The sequence below is a fragment of the Platalea leucorodia genome (genome assembly GCF_965183815.1).
Source record: "Platalea leucorodia genome assembly, chromosome: 11".
NCBI lineage: Eukaryota > Metazoa > Chordata > Aves > Pelecaniformes > Threskiornithidae > Platalea > Platalea leucorodia.
Window position 1 is genome coordinate 18,559,754 of NC_138833.1, and position 16,284 is coordinate 18,576,037.

Consider the following 16,284-nt stretch of genomic DNA (forward strand, 5'->3'; position numbering starts at 1 on the left):
CTCCTGCTGCCTCCTGCAAAGAAGCAACGCAGCCCAGTGGCCCCGCGCCCCATCTTGCCGCTGGCCAGGCTTGCATCCTTGGGGCCAGAGGCTGAAAATAGCTCTGCTGAGGCAGAGGTGCTGGGGGGGGGCAGCCAGGGCTCCTGCTTGCCCGGCAGGCTGCAGGCAGCGGGTGCTGCTCCGAGGGGGCTCGGGACATGAGGACACAGGCTCGCTGCGGGCAAGGACAGAACTGGGGGCATTTTCTGCCCTAAAGAAAGGCAGAGAGGAAAGACAACAAGCAGGGGCTGAGGGGTGGCATGCTTTGGACGTTTCCTTACATCTATTGAAGGGAATGGAGGGTAGCATGGGGATGATGCTGGCCGGGGAGGTGTTCAGGGATGATGCTGTCTGGGGGAGATGCTCAGATGAAGCCTGGCCTCTCCCCGTGGCACGCCTGGGGCTGATGTGTCCCCATGCTTGGTGTCACCCCGGGGCTGCCTCTCTCTTCCAGCCGGGCAGGATCCGTCCCCCTCCCACAGAGCTGCCCCAGGAGCGCGGCAGCAAGTGATGACCATCATGAAACCGGGCCCGGAAGATGGTAAGGGGGTCTGGGGGTGCCACCGGTCCCAGGGCAGTGCTGGTCCCCCTGCCTGGGGGCCAGACCCAGCTCTGGCTGAAGCCACGGGCCCCGCTCCCCAGGGCCTCCCTGCCCGCTTTCTCCATCCCCTCTTGCACTACAGCCCCAAGGGGCAGCACTTCTGTGTCGAAGGCTGAAGGGGTCCATGCACAGGGGCAGAAGAGGCTGTTTGAGCCTCTGGAGCTGAGCTAACTCCCTGACAATTCCCCCCACCAAGGAAACGCCGGTCCCTGGCGCAGCTCTCGGCACGGGCATGTGGCCAAGCGCGTGTCAGGGACCCCGGTGAGGGGACACACTGTCCTTGCGCTGGGCACGGGGGTCCCCAGCGCTGCAGCAGCCTCAGCTGTGGCTGTGCTTTCCCCCGGCCTCCTCAGTGCCCCAGCTGGACCTGGGCAAGAAGATGAGCACACCGCAGGACCTGATGATCGAGGAGCTCTCCCTGCGGAACAACCGCGGCTCCCAGCTCTTCCAGCAGCGCCAGAAGCGGATGCAGCGCTTCGTCTTTGAGCATCCCAGCGGCTACAGGGAGGTGGGTCGGCGGCTCATCCCCCGGCTCCGAGCGGGACAGCCCTTCTCCAGCTCTCGCAGCCTTTGCAGGGAGGCGATTCCTTGTGGGGCTGGGGGTCTCTCAGCAGGGCGGCCATGCTCAGCTGCCCACTACGCCGAGACAAAGGGAGAGCAGAGATGGCTTGGTGGGCTGTGCATGTTGATGGGCAAGCATCAGCTTCAGCATCCACCAAAGAGCAAGGGTGCCGGTCCCCCTCTACACCCACTAACCCCTCTCCTCGCCTCCTGCAGCTCCCAGGGCTGGGGGCGGGTGGCTCGCATCGCACTGAGAAAGGCAACCTGGACGGAACGGCAAACGAGGGGATGGTGAGTAGGTGGAGGAAGCTCCGAGGTGCTTTTGACAGCCTCCTGAGTCCCGACCAGGGCAGGGGGAGCTCCTCACGCCCCGCTGACCATCCCCTCTGCAGGCAGGGGAGGACGCCGGGGACCAGCAGAGTTATCACTCCGAGCTCCACGTGGCAGCGTTGCCCCAGGGTGGCCCCCCCGAAGTGCCCAAGAAGACAGAGAAAGTCTTGCAGATGAGCAAAATCCTCAACCCTGATGCTCTGGCCCCGGGTAAATGCCGCCTACACCCCAAAGCCAACGCCGTTGTAATCTCAGTAATGTGGGGCTGGAGGCAGCGAGCTGCTGCCTGCTGAGGGGTCCTCCCCAAAACCCTCCCCCAGAGCTTTTATACATATAAATATGTAACATATATTTATGTTACATATACAGAATCCAGCCCCCAACAGCAGGTCCTCCGTGGCCGTGCGAAGGCAGGGCAGTTCCCAGCCCCCTCTCTCCCACGCCATCTCTCCCCCCCCCAGGATACTCGGGCCCCCTCAAAGAAGTCCCCCCGGAGAAGTTCAACGTCACCGCCATCCCCAAGGGCTACCGCTCCCCATGGCAGGAGCTCCTCGGTGACAAGGACAACACTGTGCATGGCGAGAACCAGCCACCTGTGAGACCCCCTCCGTGGGACTTTAGAAGCTTCAACAGGTAATGCTGGCCGAGGTGCAGGCACCACCAGCCTGTCCATCCCTTGGCCAAGTCCTTCGGCCTCAAGAAGCGCCTACCATCCTGCCAGGGAAACGCAATAGTCCATGCCCTCTTTATACGCCGCAGGGGAGCAGCAAGGGCTCAGGTTGCTCTTTTCCTGCTCAGGAGCTCCTCGGTGGCTCCTCTGCAAAGGTCCCTGCCTCCAGCAGCTCCCCAGATCTCCTCTCAGCTCCACCACCGGGCTTGCGCAGCTTGGTCTCACAGGGTAACCTCAGGGATGATGGCTGAAATTTGGGAGACCTAATTCTCATGCACACGGTCCTGGAGAAGGAATCGCTGCTGTTCCCAGCCAGGCTCACCCTCCTGGGTGGAGGAATGGCACAGACACTGCCAAGTCTCTCTCCTAATTTCCTTAAGGTATCCAAGCAGCTGCTGGAAGCGATGGGGGTATAAGGTTAATCTTCCCACAAGGTGTTAAGAGGTCACCAGATTCCTTCCAAACACCTGCTTGAGGTTGAAGTCTCCAGGCCCATTTCTGGTGGCTCAGCCTGGCAAGCTCCATGCCCTGCACCTCCTGCGCACCTCCAAATTGTACTGGGGTCAAGGCTGGGAGCAGAGATCGCCGAGGAAAACCTCCACTCTGGAAAGGTGTTTGGTGGGGATTCAGGAGACCTGGTGGTAGGAAAGCACCAGCAGCCCAAGGCAGAACAATGAGAACTGAACTTTTAAGCTGAACATCATCCCAGGGAATCTGCAAACCGAGGTCCTGGCTCTCCTCCTCACCGAAAGCCTCTTTTCTGAGGATGAAAGTACATTAGCCTCGGTGGCCTGGGCAGAGTCACCTTCCATTAGGCAAGCTCCCACTGGAGCTCCCTACCAGGACACAGCACCGCTCCCCATCAGCCCATCTGCCGTGGTGCCGGGCCTCTGCAGATGGCAGCTTTCCTGAGCCCGCGCCGGGTTGGATTTGAGTCACGGGGGAGATGACTGCTGCGCTTCCAGCGCCTGGCAGAGGGGCTGCGGGCAACTCCAGCCCCTCTGCGTGGGAACTGCGGCCCAAGGGGCAGAGATCAGCCCGCCGGCCGGCCGGGCTGAGATGGGGCTGCCGCCGTCCCTTTGCTGCCCTCCTCTCCCTCAGCCCTGGGGCTTTGCCGTGGGCCTGGCAAGGCGCACAGGGCAAGGCTGCTGCACGCTCAGCCCCCCTGTGTTTCCCCTTCCACACCAGTGAAAGCGTGGCAGCGCACTGGTTTGCACTGGAGTGGAGCTGAGGGAAATGAACAGAAGGGAGAACGACCCATGGGCAGCCATGGGCAAGCGTGGAGAAGCAAAGGGGCTGCGTTAGCTGTTCCCTCGGGGTCTCCTTCCCAGTCACTCAGCCACCCGGAGCTTTCCTGGAGCAGTAACATCCGAGGAGGTGCTGTAGGGGGAGAACAAGGAGCTGCTGCAGACGCTTGGCTCTTTTCTTTCAACATTTAGCCATGTTCCTGCCTCAGTATTTATTTACGGACGGGGACTGAAGCAAGGGCATGTTTCTGAATAATGCTTTACCCTGTACCATTTCTCCCCTCTCACATGCTGCCTTTCTATTTAAAGTCTTGAACTGTTATTTAATACAGACGGATGCTAATTTAACACCCAGCCTCTTGCCACCTCCTCTAATGCTTTGCTGAGGCATGAAGATTCAGAGAGCCAATCTGCTTTTGACTGGGCTTTTCATGATCTTCCGAGCTGTTGGCTTTTAAACGACTTCTCAGTTCATCAAATACCAAACTGCAGAAAAACAAGCTTTTTGGAACAAACCAGCTAGTGAGAAGCCAGTGGTCTTGCCTAAAGCTAGGTGAATCCCAGCACAGCTCACACGGGTCACAGGGCAAGGGCAAGTTCACCATCTCAACAGCAGCTGCGTTAAAGCAGACTGATTTATCCCCCACCCTAAACATTCAGGCTGTGATGCAAAGACCTTCAGCCACCTTGCTAAGGTCTCTTAAGAGAGAGAGTGAAAACCAAGCTTTGAAAAGGACTGTCTTTTCCCCAAAGGGAGAAAGTTTCTGCAACAAACCTCTCCCATTTACCTTTCCCCCCTTATTTCTCCCCAGCACGCTGTTGCAAAACAGTGCCACGTTACTCATGTTCGAGCAGCGCTTCCCGAAGCAAACATTCCCAGCTATGCCTCATTGATAGCTCGGCCTCCATGTGCTGCTCCAAAACCAACATTCTTGGCTTTTCGGGGGCTGGCACTCTCTTCCCTGGTCCCTTTCCACATTTCTCCAGAAAGGGATGACAGCTCTTGCCCCCGCACTGCTCCCCCTGTTAGTCATAGCTCAAGAGAAGCTGTCCCAAAAGGCAGATTGGAGCCAGGGCCAAGAGAAAGACATTGCTGCACATGTGCTAGAGCAATCAGGAGGCAGCGCTATCGGCCTCGGCCCTCTGCAGAACACATCAGCTGCGGACCAGCCGCTTTCTAAAGACCTGAGGGTTTGTCACCCTCACCTGCTCTCATAATCTAGCCCTTTTCACATGCAAAAGTCTGCTTTTTTTCTACTGGTATTTGCGAAGCCCATCAAGAGAGACGATGGCAAAGGTAGGAACAGGCTTCCTCCCGCCCCTGCAGAGCCACTGGTGCTCAGGCACCAAAGCCCGCTCTCCAGGCCTGCCAACGCTTGAGTTGGGGCTGGCTCTGCACAAGAGAAGCGCCTCGCCGGGCTAGCAGGGACTAACAGCAGCCTGGGGAGGAAGAGGAGGGTTGGCATTTGCCACAGGCATCGCTAGGTTGCTGCTGGGCTCAGAGTTAGCAAACCAGGCCCTGGCACAGGCTGCCCAGGGCAGTGGCTGAGTCCCCATCCCTGGGGGTATTTAAAAGCCGGGGAGATGTGGTGCTCAGGGACATGGTTTAGTGATGGACTTGGCAGTGCTGGGTTAACGGTTGGACCCGATGATCTTAAAGGTCTTTTCCAACCTTAACGATTCTGTGATTCTAAATCCAGACCTGCTTTGTCCGTCACCACCGTGTGCGCAACCTCTCCTCCTGCCGTGCCAAGTCTGCTTTTTTTCGTGCAGGACTCCCGCCCCGTTTGACCGAGCACTGGTCAGCGACCTGTTCTCCGTGCCCACCATGGAGCTGGAGAACCTGAGTGTTCTGGAGGTGATTTCCCACAGACCCAACTTCAACAGAGTGCCACAAGGTTGGGTGCGGATTCTACCAGAGAGCGATGAGCTGTAGTACGTGCGCTCCCTTCCCCATCGCCACAGATGCTTTTATCGCTAGACTCAACCATACTTTGCACGGTAGGGGAGAGGAGAGTAAGTATTCTTCGTGAACGCTAAGCTAGTGGTCTCGGGTTGTCATCTTCAACGGGATTTGAACAAGCTCAAGTCTGGGACCATTTTGAATTCCCCTCGTACCAGCCATTGTCACAACGGCGTTTTGTGCTGAGCTAACCAGCCAAGTTCTCATCGTTAATGCAAGCTCCTGTACAAAACATCCCGTACAGCCCGTCCTCTTCCCTGGAAAACAGCAGGACCACCAGCTGCAACGCACCAAGCTGTCTCTCTGCTTCTTCACCGACGCACAAGACCTGCTCCGACAGCTGGTGCCTTTGCAGAGAAATTCCATCTTTGGGACAACTCTACGCCTGTCATTCCGGTCAGGACAGCGAGAGGAGGTGATAATTGAAGGACACCAGCAAAACAAGTAACCGGAGGCACTGGCATGTTAAAAGCAATTACCTTTGGCTTGGCTGGACGACAAAAATAAATGAGGAACTGGGCACCTGCCTGTTTATCAACACACATACAGCACAGCCAGGAGAGACGGGAGGGGAACACTGGGAGTTGGAAACCGGTGCCCGTTTTCCACAAGCTACTGGCTAGCACTTGGCAGCTGTTATTTTCCCCTTCCTACTGCTATTTGCATGCCTTGCTTAAACATCTAAGCCCTTGGATTGACTTACGCCAGATTTGCTTCATATAGTTGGTCAGTAAGGATCAGGCCTCGCCCGGACCAGCTGCGCTGCAGAATCGCACCAGTCTGAAAGATGCTGCCAGGGTATTCCGGCAACTTCGGGATCAGTGGGAAGGAAAAGCAGCGCAGCCGCGACTCCAGAGGAAGAACAGGCTTCTCCGTGAATGTGAAAATCGGCAATGGGGATTCCACTACACAAACGTTTTCAGCAGTGACACACAGTGGGACACGCAGCTAACAACAGTCTATAGACAGTCATCAGAACATCAGGAAAACCCTGCTAACAAAAATCTCTACCTGAATGCAGGCTTTCTACAATTGCTTTTGTCAGGTTCTTAACATTACCCTTATTTAATCTTGCAAAAGCAGGAGTATCAGGATAAAAGTTTCTTTTTCCACCACTGTGGTTATAGCAGGCAAGTAAATTTAGTGGTAAAAATGCAGTTCGCAGCACTTGCGAAGTGTATTTGTAACGCTGCGCAGAGCAAATCCCACACAGGGATTCTGCTGCCACAACATGCCATTCAGGCAGGAAACTTTAACCACTCTGTTCTTCCCACAGAAGCAGGAGGGGACACGCAAATGGAAAGAAAAAAGGTCTGTTCCTTAAACATTAAAAATTTATCACGCTCAAATCCATCTCTCTCTTCTTTGTCCATCAGCTGAAGAACCCGTGTACCCCTGGGGACCTGGCTGGAAATAATAAATCAATTGCGATACAAACTGCTTGCATCCGATCTGTCTGCACAGCGCTCGCGGGCCCCGACTGCAGGGAGAGCAGCGGCAACCGCCGCAGCCCTCCCCGACCCACCGGCAGGCCTCTGCCCGTCCTCCAGCACTGCCCTGGGACGGCTCTTACTTGACAAAAACTAGACTAGTTACCCGCACCCAAAGCCCAGCTCTTTCTCCAGAGAAAGCCACCGTGCCTGCCAGCCGTGCCCCTGGGGCCACGTGTGCTGTGCCACCTCCAGCAACCCGGCAGCACCGCACGCGCCTTCGGTGGCAGCACCCGCGGGACCCCGTGGCACGGTACAGGACACTACGTGGAACTAAAAGCAGACCCGCTGCCATTGCCCACTCTGCATCTTGGCTTTGGCAGCAGCCAAATAAAAATCAAAGTCCTCAGACACTGTGCTGCCAGGTCCTAGGCAAAGCATTGAAAAATTAAAATATTTTAGTGTATTTTTTTTAAAACAAGCAAATGAGGCTTCAGAACAGGTCCCATCATGTTTTGCTTCACAGCAAGATGCCCACAGATCCATTACGAGAAAGCAGCTGACATACAGATAAACTTAAAATCCTCCAGCCACGTGTACATACATCTTATTCAATGGCAGGCTCCGTGCAGGACACAGTTGCTCCTGGACAAACTCTAGTGGGAGCACAGAAAGAAAAGTTTCATGTCTTATCAAAGCAGGAGGAGGCGGGATCCATCTCGCAGCTTAAGAGGAGGCTGTACCCACAGGCCTGGGGAGCCTGCATCGCGCTCCCAATAAACCGTGTCCTCCCCCTGCAGCTGTCAGCAACACAGGCCCAGCCTCTGGGGGCCACCGAGGGGCCTTCGCCAGGCTGAAACAGGCAACTGCCAATTGCCACCCCGCAGCCTGCTCGCGTGACCTAACACTCGTCTTGCTCAGGACACGCAGCATTAGAAGTGAAGCATCAAAAAAAGATTTGGTTTTTTGGTTTGTTTTTTTTTAAGCAAGAAGTCAGGAAAAAGGAGGGAAGAAAATGCTGTGGCCATAGTAAGGCAAAGCCGTGGGTTTGGCACATCTGATAAGCTTGTTTTTCAGCTCGTATTCAGTTCTGGTTTAATACCTCATTAGAATAACACGTCATTAGTCACCTGCCAGAGAAGAGTCTCTGGTTACATTTCAACAGTCCATAGCGCTCAGACTGAGGATACCAAACGGGCTTGAAAAGGGTTTAGTTTTGTTTTTCCAGAAGTTTATTTCAAAAGTGTGCAAAGGGGATACACGGATAGCACTGTAATTCTGGTACACCTGATCCACAGACCCCCGACAGCCCTTCTGTCTGCCCCCCGCCCCCCCACCCCCACACTAAATGAAAGATCTGGGATGTATCAACGATCCGATCAGCTAGCGGAGACACGGAGCTCAGCTTGCCCGGTGTCTGCAAGCAGGGAAATAAGGCTTCTCTAGCTCACCCACAGCTCAACATATGGCGCTACCATGGTAACTAGAAAATAGCATTTACTTCAACGATGAGGGTGGCAGGACGTGCTAGGGGCTGCTGTGCTTTCCCGCGTGGGCACCCATCCTCTGGGGATCTTGGGACGGGTAGTGAATGGGGCCCGGGGCTCTCATGAAGGGAGGCGGGGGCCCCATGGCGTGGAACATGTGTGGTCCGAAACCTGCAGGAACAAAGTTGGCAGCTTCAGAGAAAGCAGCGGAACAACCGACGCGGATGTACTACTGCTTGAAACTACCGAGAGAAAACAGCTGGCTTACAGCTGTGCCTTGGAAAGGTGCACATCTCCCGTGATTCTCCAAATCCCCAAACTCCTTCCAGTACAACTGGGAGCAATCCTTACCCAACACCCATCCTTACTCGCAGATAAAAGCTGGTGGGGGACTGGACTCTCTCTAACACCAATCTAAATGCTTTCTACTCAACCGTGGAGCAAAGCAAAACATCCACAAGAGTCTGACATCCCATAAAAAGAGGGTCTCCAGATAGATACATACACACAGCCAAACCCCGGCTGGTGTTCAACCAGCTGCAGAATTACCCTTTCAAGTTCAGGTTAACGTGGCATTTACACAGCCAGCAAAAGCACTCAGTAGGTCTCAGTACCAGGGATCTCTGCCGTGCCTGGGAATTTGCAAGTGAATAGGTACCACGACAGGCAGCTCAGTTTAATTAAACTGTGCTGACAGCTCATTTTAGATCATCGGTTTACACTGTATGATCAGGGATGAGGAAAATCAACTCAGGGCACGCATCAGTGCGACAGCCCAGCCGAGGAAGGAGGACCGGATCGTCTAACACCACGTTACACACCCCCGCTCGAAGGGGAAACACAAGTACCTGGAGGCGGTGGCGGAGCAATGCCAGGCGGAGGTGGCAAGGCAATGTTAACCACGGCTGGAGGGCCGCTTGGAGGTAGGTTGAAGTAATTTGCAGAAGCCTCCTCTTCTGCTGCTGGAGGAGGGGGGAGAGCTGCAGAAAAAGTAACACGGTGGTTATGGAAAAATCTCTCAGTCAAGTTATGCAGCGGTATCTGCCTTCAGAGAGGAGGCGCAATCAGTTCTTCCACCAGGGCAAACTGCTGCTACTATTGCACATCTGAACCGGAGCGAGAAGCAGGACTGCACCGCAAGTCCAGAACGGTCACCATTTTTCTTCACCCGAAACCAGCTTTGCTTTTTCCATCACACAACACTCAGTGGATTAGGAAAACATTAACCAAGCATTGAAAAGCATGTGTTGCCAGTATCTCGGACCTAAGTAACTTCAATTCAGCTGTAACTATTCACGCATCACATAAAGAACTCTCTTTTCATCAAGCATTTGCTTCTAGACAAAGCTCCCCTCCCATCCTAGTTGGATCCACTGCAAACCTACTGTAAGCGCGGGCTCTGGGCTCACCAGTGCCTCTACCGTCACTGCGCTCAGAGGTTTAACACCAGCCTCTCTCGTGGAAGCAGGTCAGCATTAAGTGTTTGAGAGATGAAAACAACTCCTGTACCTCCGGGAAGTCCTGGAACTGGCTCCAGCTTTATCCCGGATTCTGTAGTACCTTCCTTGTCCTTTTCTTTTCCTCTTGCTGCCTGGGACCTAAAAACCAGACAAAAGTTTGAGAACAAAGATGAGAAAAAGCAGGATAAGCAGATATTCACACCACAATAGTTTCGCATTATCTAATCCAGATCCTTTGCTTCAGGCCAAAGACAAAAAATTCACAGAACATCAGAGACAGCTGGCACAAAGCGTGCAAACTGTTTACAGGAGACGGATTAGAAACAAAACTACAGAAACTCATCCATGACCCTCAACCAGGAAATCCCTTACGCAATTCGTGCAATTTGTGTGATCTCCAACCCAGATCCCACTGCTGAAAGACAACCAAACTCTAAGAGGACCCCAACTATTCACCAAATCAGTATCTACTCCAGCTTAATATCCAGTCCTGCTCATCAAGACTGCACAAACTGAGTGAAGAACCTTGTGGCGGTATCCACAAGGCTTCCTCCCCCCGCACTCACCTTCCCCATTTGACATTGAGCCTGCGACCGTTGACAATGAGTTTGTTGAAGGATTTCTCAGCAGCCACTTCTGCAGCTTGCCGCGTGGCAAACTGGATGAAAGCACACTGTTGCCTCTGCACTACAGTTATCGTCCGAATCTCCCCAAACTGGTAGAAGTGATTTCTGTTGGGGGAAAAAAAATTATTATGAACCCCCACTCCTCCTAGCTGCAGGGCCCACAGGATCTCGTCACGTGCTGAAATAGATATGCTCAGACCCTTTCTTTTCTCCATCACCAGTTCAGACTCATCATTAGAAATCCAGTCTCTTGCCCCACTGCGCAATTATGGAGCAATAAAAACTCTGCAGCAGCTTTTCTCGGCAGCCAGCTGGAGAGAGGCTATGGGATTTTCTTGTAAAAAGTGTAACACAGTATCCCCAACAGCTCAGAAGGATGACTCATCTTTAAAGAGAGACATTTTAATCAAAGCATTTGAAATGTCCCTGTTTATCTGTTCTCCAGCAAGCTGGCACTGCTCTCCAACAAGCTGGCACTCCTCTGCACTTGCCCACCAACCAGTTTCCCATTAAGGAAAACTGAAAACCAGGTTTGTTTTTTTTTTTCCTTGCAAGAGAGTTTCCTCACTTGAAGATGAGCAGTAATCAAAGCGTGAAATAACAAGGCAAGGGCAATACAAATTCACCAACACACCTGAGATCTGATTCAGTGATAGTATCTCCAAGCCCTCCAACATACAGCGTAGTAATGGTCTTGTCATCAGGGGGGTCTAGACGAGGCATGGTTGATGCTCGTTTCAGAAGTTTATCAGCCACAGGATCATTAATTCCATAGTAACGATCTTTGATGTTCTGATCAGCCAGAGGATCGTCTGGATCTGTAGGTTTCTCATGTCTAAGGTTCAGAAAACAAAGCATTTCATAACACCAGTCACAGCCGCATACAGATTAAAATAACTATATAATATATAGTTATTTTATTATATATATAACATACATACATACATACATACATATATATATATATATAAAAAATAACTGCTACCTTCCCTTCTAACGGCCTCTGGTCACTTACATGCTTAACCCTGTTCACATAAACATGCCAAAATGGAACAAAAAGCCCCCAAAACTTAAACTGCAGCCTCACGTTCTGAATGAATGGCACTTCTGACAGCTGAGCATTCAACACTACAAAATACAAGAGCTGGATTTCAAATGGCCTCTTGTTCAAACACAAAGATCTCTGATTGAGGGGACTGACGCCACGAAGGGAAAAAATGAACTATGCAAGAGAAGAGCTGCAGTCACTGCTTCGGCAAAACACTACAAGACCACGCAGCTAATTCCTCACAAACGAACTTGCCACAACAAAGATTCATTCACTGGCGCTGGGAGCCAACCGAATGCAAGTTGCACGCTGACCCCAATCACAGCGCTGCGTCTCCTGTCCGCTGCAGCATCTCCTGTTCTTCCAACCCTAAGGGGAGCTGTATCTGACCGTGGTGAACAGATTAATTGTTTCAGCTATATTTGTACCTGTAGGGACACTCTTCTCCTCTCTTGCATTCTCCTTTTACCCAGAAGGAACAGATGTGAGGACGATTACGTTTATAGTAAGGAGTGGTCCGAGCCAGCTTCAGCAGCATGTCGCTGGTAGAAGTAGCTTTTCCTAGCGCACCAACTGGTCTAGTGCCATCAGAATTGGATATCTAAACAGTCGTTAAAACACAAATAATTATGTATATACCACCATTGAAAACTAATGCACAGCATCAGAGCAAGCAAATGACTTTAAGGAAAGTGTCGTGGTTTAACCCCAGCCAGCAACTAAGCACCACGCAGCCGCTCGCTCACTCCCCCCCAGTGGGATGGGGGAGAGAATCGGAAGAGTAAAAGTGAGAAAACTCATGGGTTGAGATGAAGACAGTTTAATAGGTAAAGCAAAAGCCGCACGCACAAGCAAAGCAAAGCAAGGAATTCATTCACTACTTCCCAGCGGCAGGCAGGTGTTCAGCCCTCCCCAGGAAAGCAGGGCTCCATCACGCGTAACGGTTACTTGGGAAGACAAACGCCATCACTCCGAACGTCCCCCCCTTCCTTCTTCTTCCCCCAGCTTATATACTGAGCATGATGTCATATGGTATGGAATAGCCCTCTGGCCAGTCTGGGTCAGCTGTCCTAGCCATGCTCCCTCCCAGCTTCTTATGCACCTGGCAGAGCACAAGAAGCTGAAAAGTCCTTGACTAGTGTAAACTCTACTCAGCCAGAACCAAAACATCAGTGTCTTATCAACATTATTCTCATCCTAAATCTAAAACACAGCACTCTACCAGCTACTAAGAAGAAAATTAACTCTATCCCAGCTGAAACCAGGACAGTAAGCTAGGTCATTCCTCCCCTATACACATCCACACACAGAGAGCACGATTGTAACTACACTTTCTTACCTCTCGCTCCATGTTCTGGGTGTAGTACTCTTTATTGACGTCAGACTTCGGCATTTCATCCTTAAGGGAGAGTCCTGCATCCCGGACTTGAATTGGCAAACCTAGAATGAAACAACAACAAAAAAAAACCAAACAACAAATCCGTATGAAGCACAAGCTGAAAGAGCAGAAATAGTTACTGCAGCCCGCATTAGCCAGAGGTAACTCATCTACGGCTCAGGTACACCACGCTGCCCCTGAACCTCAGAAGCAATGTGATCATCAAGACTCGTTCTTCTCAAAGACTGTCCAGAGACAACCGTGCCAGTTACGTGCAGATATTTAAAGACATTTCACCGACTTTCATTTCAGAGGCAAGCAGACCAGCTTCTTCTCTTAGTTGACATTTTTGGTACATACCATATTCCAGGTCAAGCAGACAGGTTTGACAGACGTTCTTCAGCTTGCTGCATGTCTGGCATACTTCTGTTTTCTTGAAACGCATACGAACACCAGGGCACCAGCGGAATACCGTGAAAGGCCTGGCACAAATCTGAAAGACACGAAGTTGACACTTGTATCACTACTACACAGCAATGAAGTTACCGTTTTCTGGTTCTCGCACAGAAACTTAAAGTCCAAACACATCCAATCTCTTTAAACCATAAATATAACTTCTTCACCGTAGTGCTAAGATTCAGACCTCAAGAAATATTTCTTTCTGTTTGGTGCCTTACTTTGACAGGAGAAAGTTTCAGGAAGGTTTTTTTCTTGTTGTTGTTTTTTGATTTATTACAATAACCCAAGCGCTGAAAGCAGATCTACTCAAAGGGAAAAAAAAATTCTCCTTCATTCCAGGAGATGTCAGTATAGAGCTATTAGAGATAAATTACCAATTATTATTAAATCAGCCACCAGCAGAGCAGCAAGCGCAGTGAGAGGTTATGAGGCTTGTGGTCCAGAAGATCACCACTGGTCTCTATCTTACCCAGTGGAATGATGCATCTGCTGCGTGTGCGGTTTGAGGAAGAGAAGCAAGATTTCAACACGTACCTTCTCCCTCCCTCAGATGGCAATTGATAAAAGGGGCAAAAAAACCTCTTTAATTTCCCTCAGTCAAGACCACACTAAATATTTCTTGCTCTCAGAAATAAACGTGGCTTATTTCTTAGACAGCTAATGCAAATCACCACCTAGCCATGAATAAGATATTCATAGCAAAACCTAAACTCCGCTTGTTTATGCGCCACTTACGAGTAAAAACAAACTTGCAAGAGACAATGAGATCATTTAAAATGCCGAAATACCTTCAAATATAGTACAACAATATGAGTAAAACCTAATTCTGATAAACACGAGCAAATCCTAAGTCTGTCTGAACAGTCTTCAGTAATTTTACTACTTTAAGACTGACTTTATCTAACAAAGTGCACAGTAGACTGACCTAAAAATTTATGCAGTTACATAAATATTTTAAGTTGTTAACCCAGATAAGCAATTTTCTGAAGCCAACAGGATTTTTTCAACATTAAAATTTAATATTCCTAGATGAGTGCCAATTTAGATGTTTGTTCTTCAAAAGAAAACAAACATACCTTACATTCTTTTCCGTATTTTTCTTTGGTCTGAAATATAAACAAAAACAATAAAAGAAAATATGAAATACCATTAATTCAACATAGAATACAAAACACCTAACTGATGTTATAGCACAGTGGTTTTTCCCTAATTATGCTGCATTTAGACTCACCCACGCCTATGTTTTGGGCTTACACCTCTGCAGGTCAACAGGACAAAAAAAAAATCCTAAAAAACTCTGAATCCATTTTTGTTTTAGAAACATTCATTAAAACACAGTATTATAAGCCCCAGCTCATGTACCAATGAAAGGTGAGAATGAAATGGAATATTAATAGCTATTTTTAAGCAAATATGATATCGTTATGTGAAATAAGTACATGAAAGAAAGCAGTTTTTGAAATATCACCTACGTCGGCAGCAGAGTTATGTTTAACGAAAATATCATCATCTCTCTCGGCAAACTTGGTGGAACAGAAATGTAAGATAATGTAAATGTAGGACATACACAACCGGACTGAGCACAGAGAAAAGCAGCATAGAGGTACTGACTCATCCTGCGCAGAGGAAACCAAGGTAAACAAACATGGATTTAAATCACCGTCAGGCAGCCTTTGTGAGACAGTTTTAACTTGTTTTCACAGGCACGTATCCCTGCGCACTTTAGAAATTTTGCTAAGCTATTTAATATTTCAGCAGTTGTTGCACTGTTCCCCACGTCACACGATTTACCAGTACCAAAGCTTTGTTTGCCAGCACTTCCTGCACTGTAGACCTTGGAGTGTATCATCTTGTTCTCCTTTTCCACTGATTTATTCTTAAATCACATACCTAGTGCCATGACATCACATACCAACTATGGCCGGAACCAAATCCTGCTGTGCAGAACCAACTAATTAGGAGTGCACGTACACCCCAGCGTCTCCTCCGGTAGCCAGGCTTATTTTAGTCCCCGAAACCCCGAGGTTTTAGGGCCAACCCAGAGGAAAGGACTGCGTGGTCAAACGGGCACGTACCATTCGGATATACGGGTTTTCTCCGAGACATGTCTGGCACAGAATGGGGAAGTCCTGAAGTGAGCAAGAAGAAGGAAAAATCAGGAATTTGCAACAAACTCTGCCAGCACGACAGCATCCGAATGACACTCCGAGCCCTACCGAGTTAAACGAATCAGACCGTTTGCAAAAAGAGGCGTTCAAAAAGAGTCACCGGGAGAGCTGCAAGCCACCACCCAGGGACTACATTATGAAAGAACCGCGACCTGCCAGCTATTCCAGTTTGAAGTAAAACTTAAACAAACAAGAAGCGTATTCTTGACATCTTCGCTCTTCAGCCACCTGGCCGCAGCAGATGATCCCCCCCAGCATCTATTGTTTGCCGTGGGCCCACCCGGGAAAGGCCTCCGCTCGAGAGAACTCGGCCCCCAGCCGCCCCGGGCCCTCCCCAGCTACCGCAGACCCCAAACCCCGGGAAAAAAAAAACCTTTTCCAGCCCGCCCCGCCCGTAAGGAGGCCTAGGTAACGGCGGCCGCCCCTTCCCGGGCGGGGGGACCGCGGGGACGCAGCTCCCCGGGCTGCGAGGGCGGCCTGACCGCGCACCCCTCACCCTCCGGCCTTGCCCTCGCCCCGCCCCGGCAGCGGAGGGCCCCGCCGGGCAAGGCCCGCCCCGCTTCTCCCCCGTCCTCACCGCGTCCTCCCAGTTCTGCCGGTTGTAGGTGTTGGAGCCCAGCGATGTCGACATGGCGGCGGCGCGGCCCCCGCTCCGCTCCCCTCAGCCGCCGGAAGCCCCCGCGCCGCTCCGCCTCGATCCCGGCAGGCGGCGGGAGCCGGAAGTGACACCGCTTCCGCTTAGCGACGTGACGGGGAGAGGGTAGAGCGCGTCGCAGGGGCCGCTCTAGGCACGGCGAACCATAGAGCGCAGCTACAG

General features: G+C 51.2%; 2 protein-coding genes across 2 annotated transcripts; one reads left to right on the top strand and one right to left on the bottom strand.

The window, feature by feature from the left end:
* Window positions 1-534: 534 nt before the first annotated feature.
* MYOZ3 (myozenin 3) lies at window positions 535-6,848 on the top strand. The gene is made up of 6 exons (XM_082324429.1): window positions 535-580; window positions 994-1,148; window positions 1,418-1,492; window positions 1,594-1,741; window positions 1,993-2,164; window positions 5,222-6,848. Exons 1-6 carry the CDS (start codon window positions 550-552, stop codon window positions 5,382-5,384), a joined length of 744 nt encoding a protein of 247 aa, XP_082180555.1. The 5' UTR covers window positions 535-549; the 3' UTR covers window positions 5,385-6,848.
* A 1,336-nt stretch (window positions 6,849-8,184) lies between these two features.
* RBM22 (RNA binding motif protein 22) lies at window positions 8,185-16,184 on the bottom strand. The gene is made up of 11 exons (XM_082324368.1): window positions 16,045-16,184; window positions 15,375-15,428; window positions 14,376-14,405; window positions 13,201-13,333; window positions 12,802-12,902; window positions 11,891-12,063; window positions 11,049-11,249; window positions 10,355-10,519; window positions 9,838-9,926; window positions 9,177-9,308; window positions 8,185-8,499 (listed from the first exon to the last, which is right to left on the bottom strand). Exons 1-11 carry the CDS (start codon window positions 16,096-16,098, stop codon window positions 8,369-8,371), a joined length of 1,263 nt encoding a protein of 420 aa, XP_082180494.1. The 5' UTR covers window positions 16,099-16,184; the 3' UTR covers window positions 8,185-8,368.
* Window positions 16,185-16,284: the final 100 nt, after the last annotated feature.

Coding starts and splice junctions, on each gene's coding strand:
- RBM22 (XM_082324368.1), bottom strand. CDS start 16,098: ATGTCGACATCGCTGGGCTCCAACACCTACAACCGGCAGAACTGGGAG. Junction 15,429..16,044: donor GGCAGAACTGGGAGGACGCG/GTGAGGACGGGG, acceptor TGCTCACTTCAG/GACTTCCCCATTCTGTGCCA. Junction 9,927..10,354: donor CTCAATGTCAAATGGGGAAG/GTGAGTGCGGGG, acceptor TCTGGTTTTTAG/GTCCCAGGCAGCAAGAGGAA.
- MYOZ3 (XM_082324429.1), top strand. CDS start 550: ATGACCATCATGAAACCGGGCCCGGAAGATG. Junction 581..993: donor GAAACCGGGCCCGGAAGATG/GTAAGGGGGTCT, acceptor CGGCCTCCTCAG/TGCCCCAGCTGGACCTGGGC. Junction 2,165..5,221: donor GACTTTAGAAGCTTCAACAG/GTAATGCTGGCC, acceptor TTTTTCGTGCAG/GACTCCCGCCCCGTTTGACC.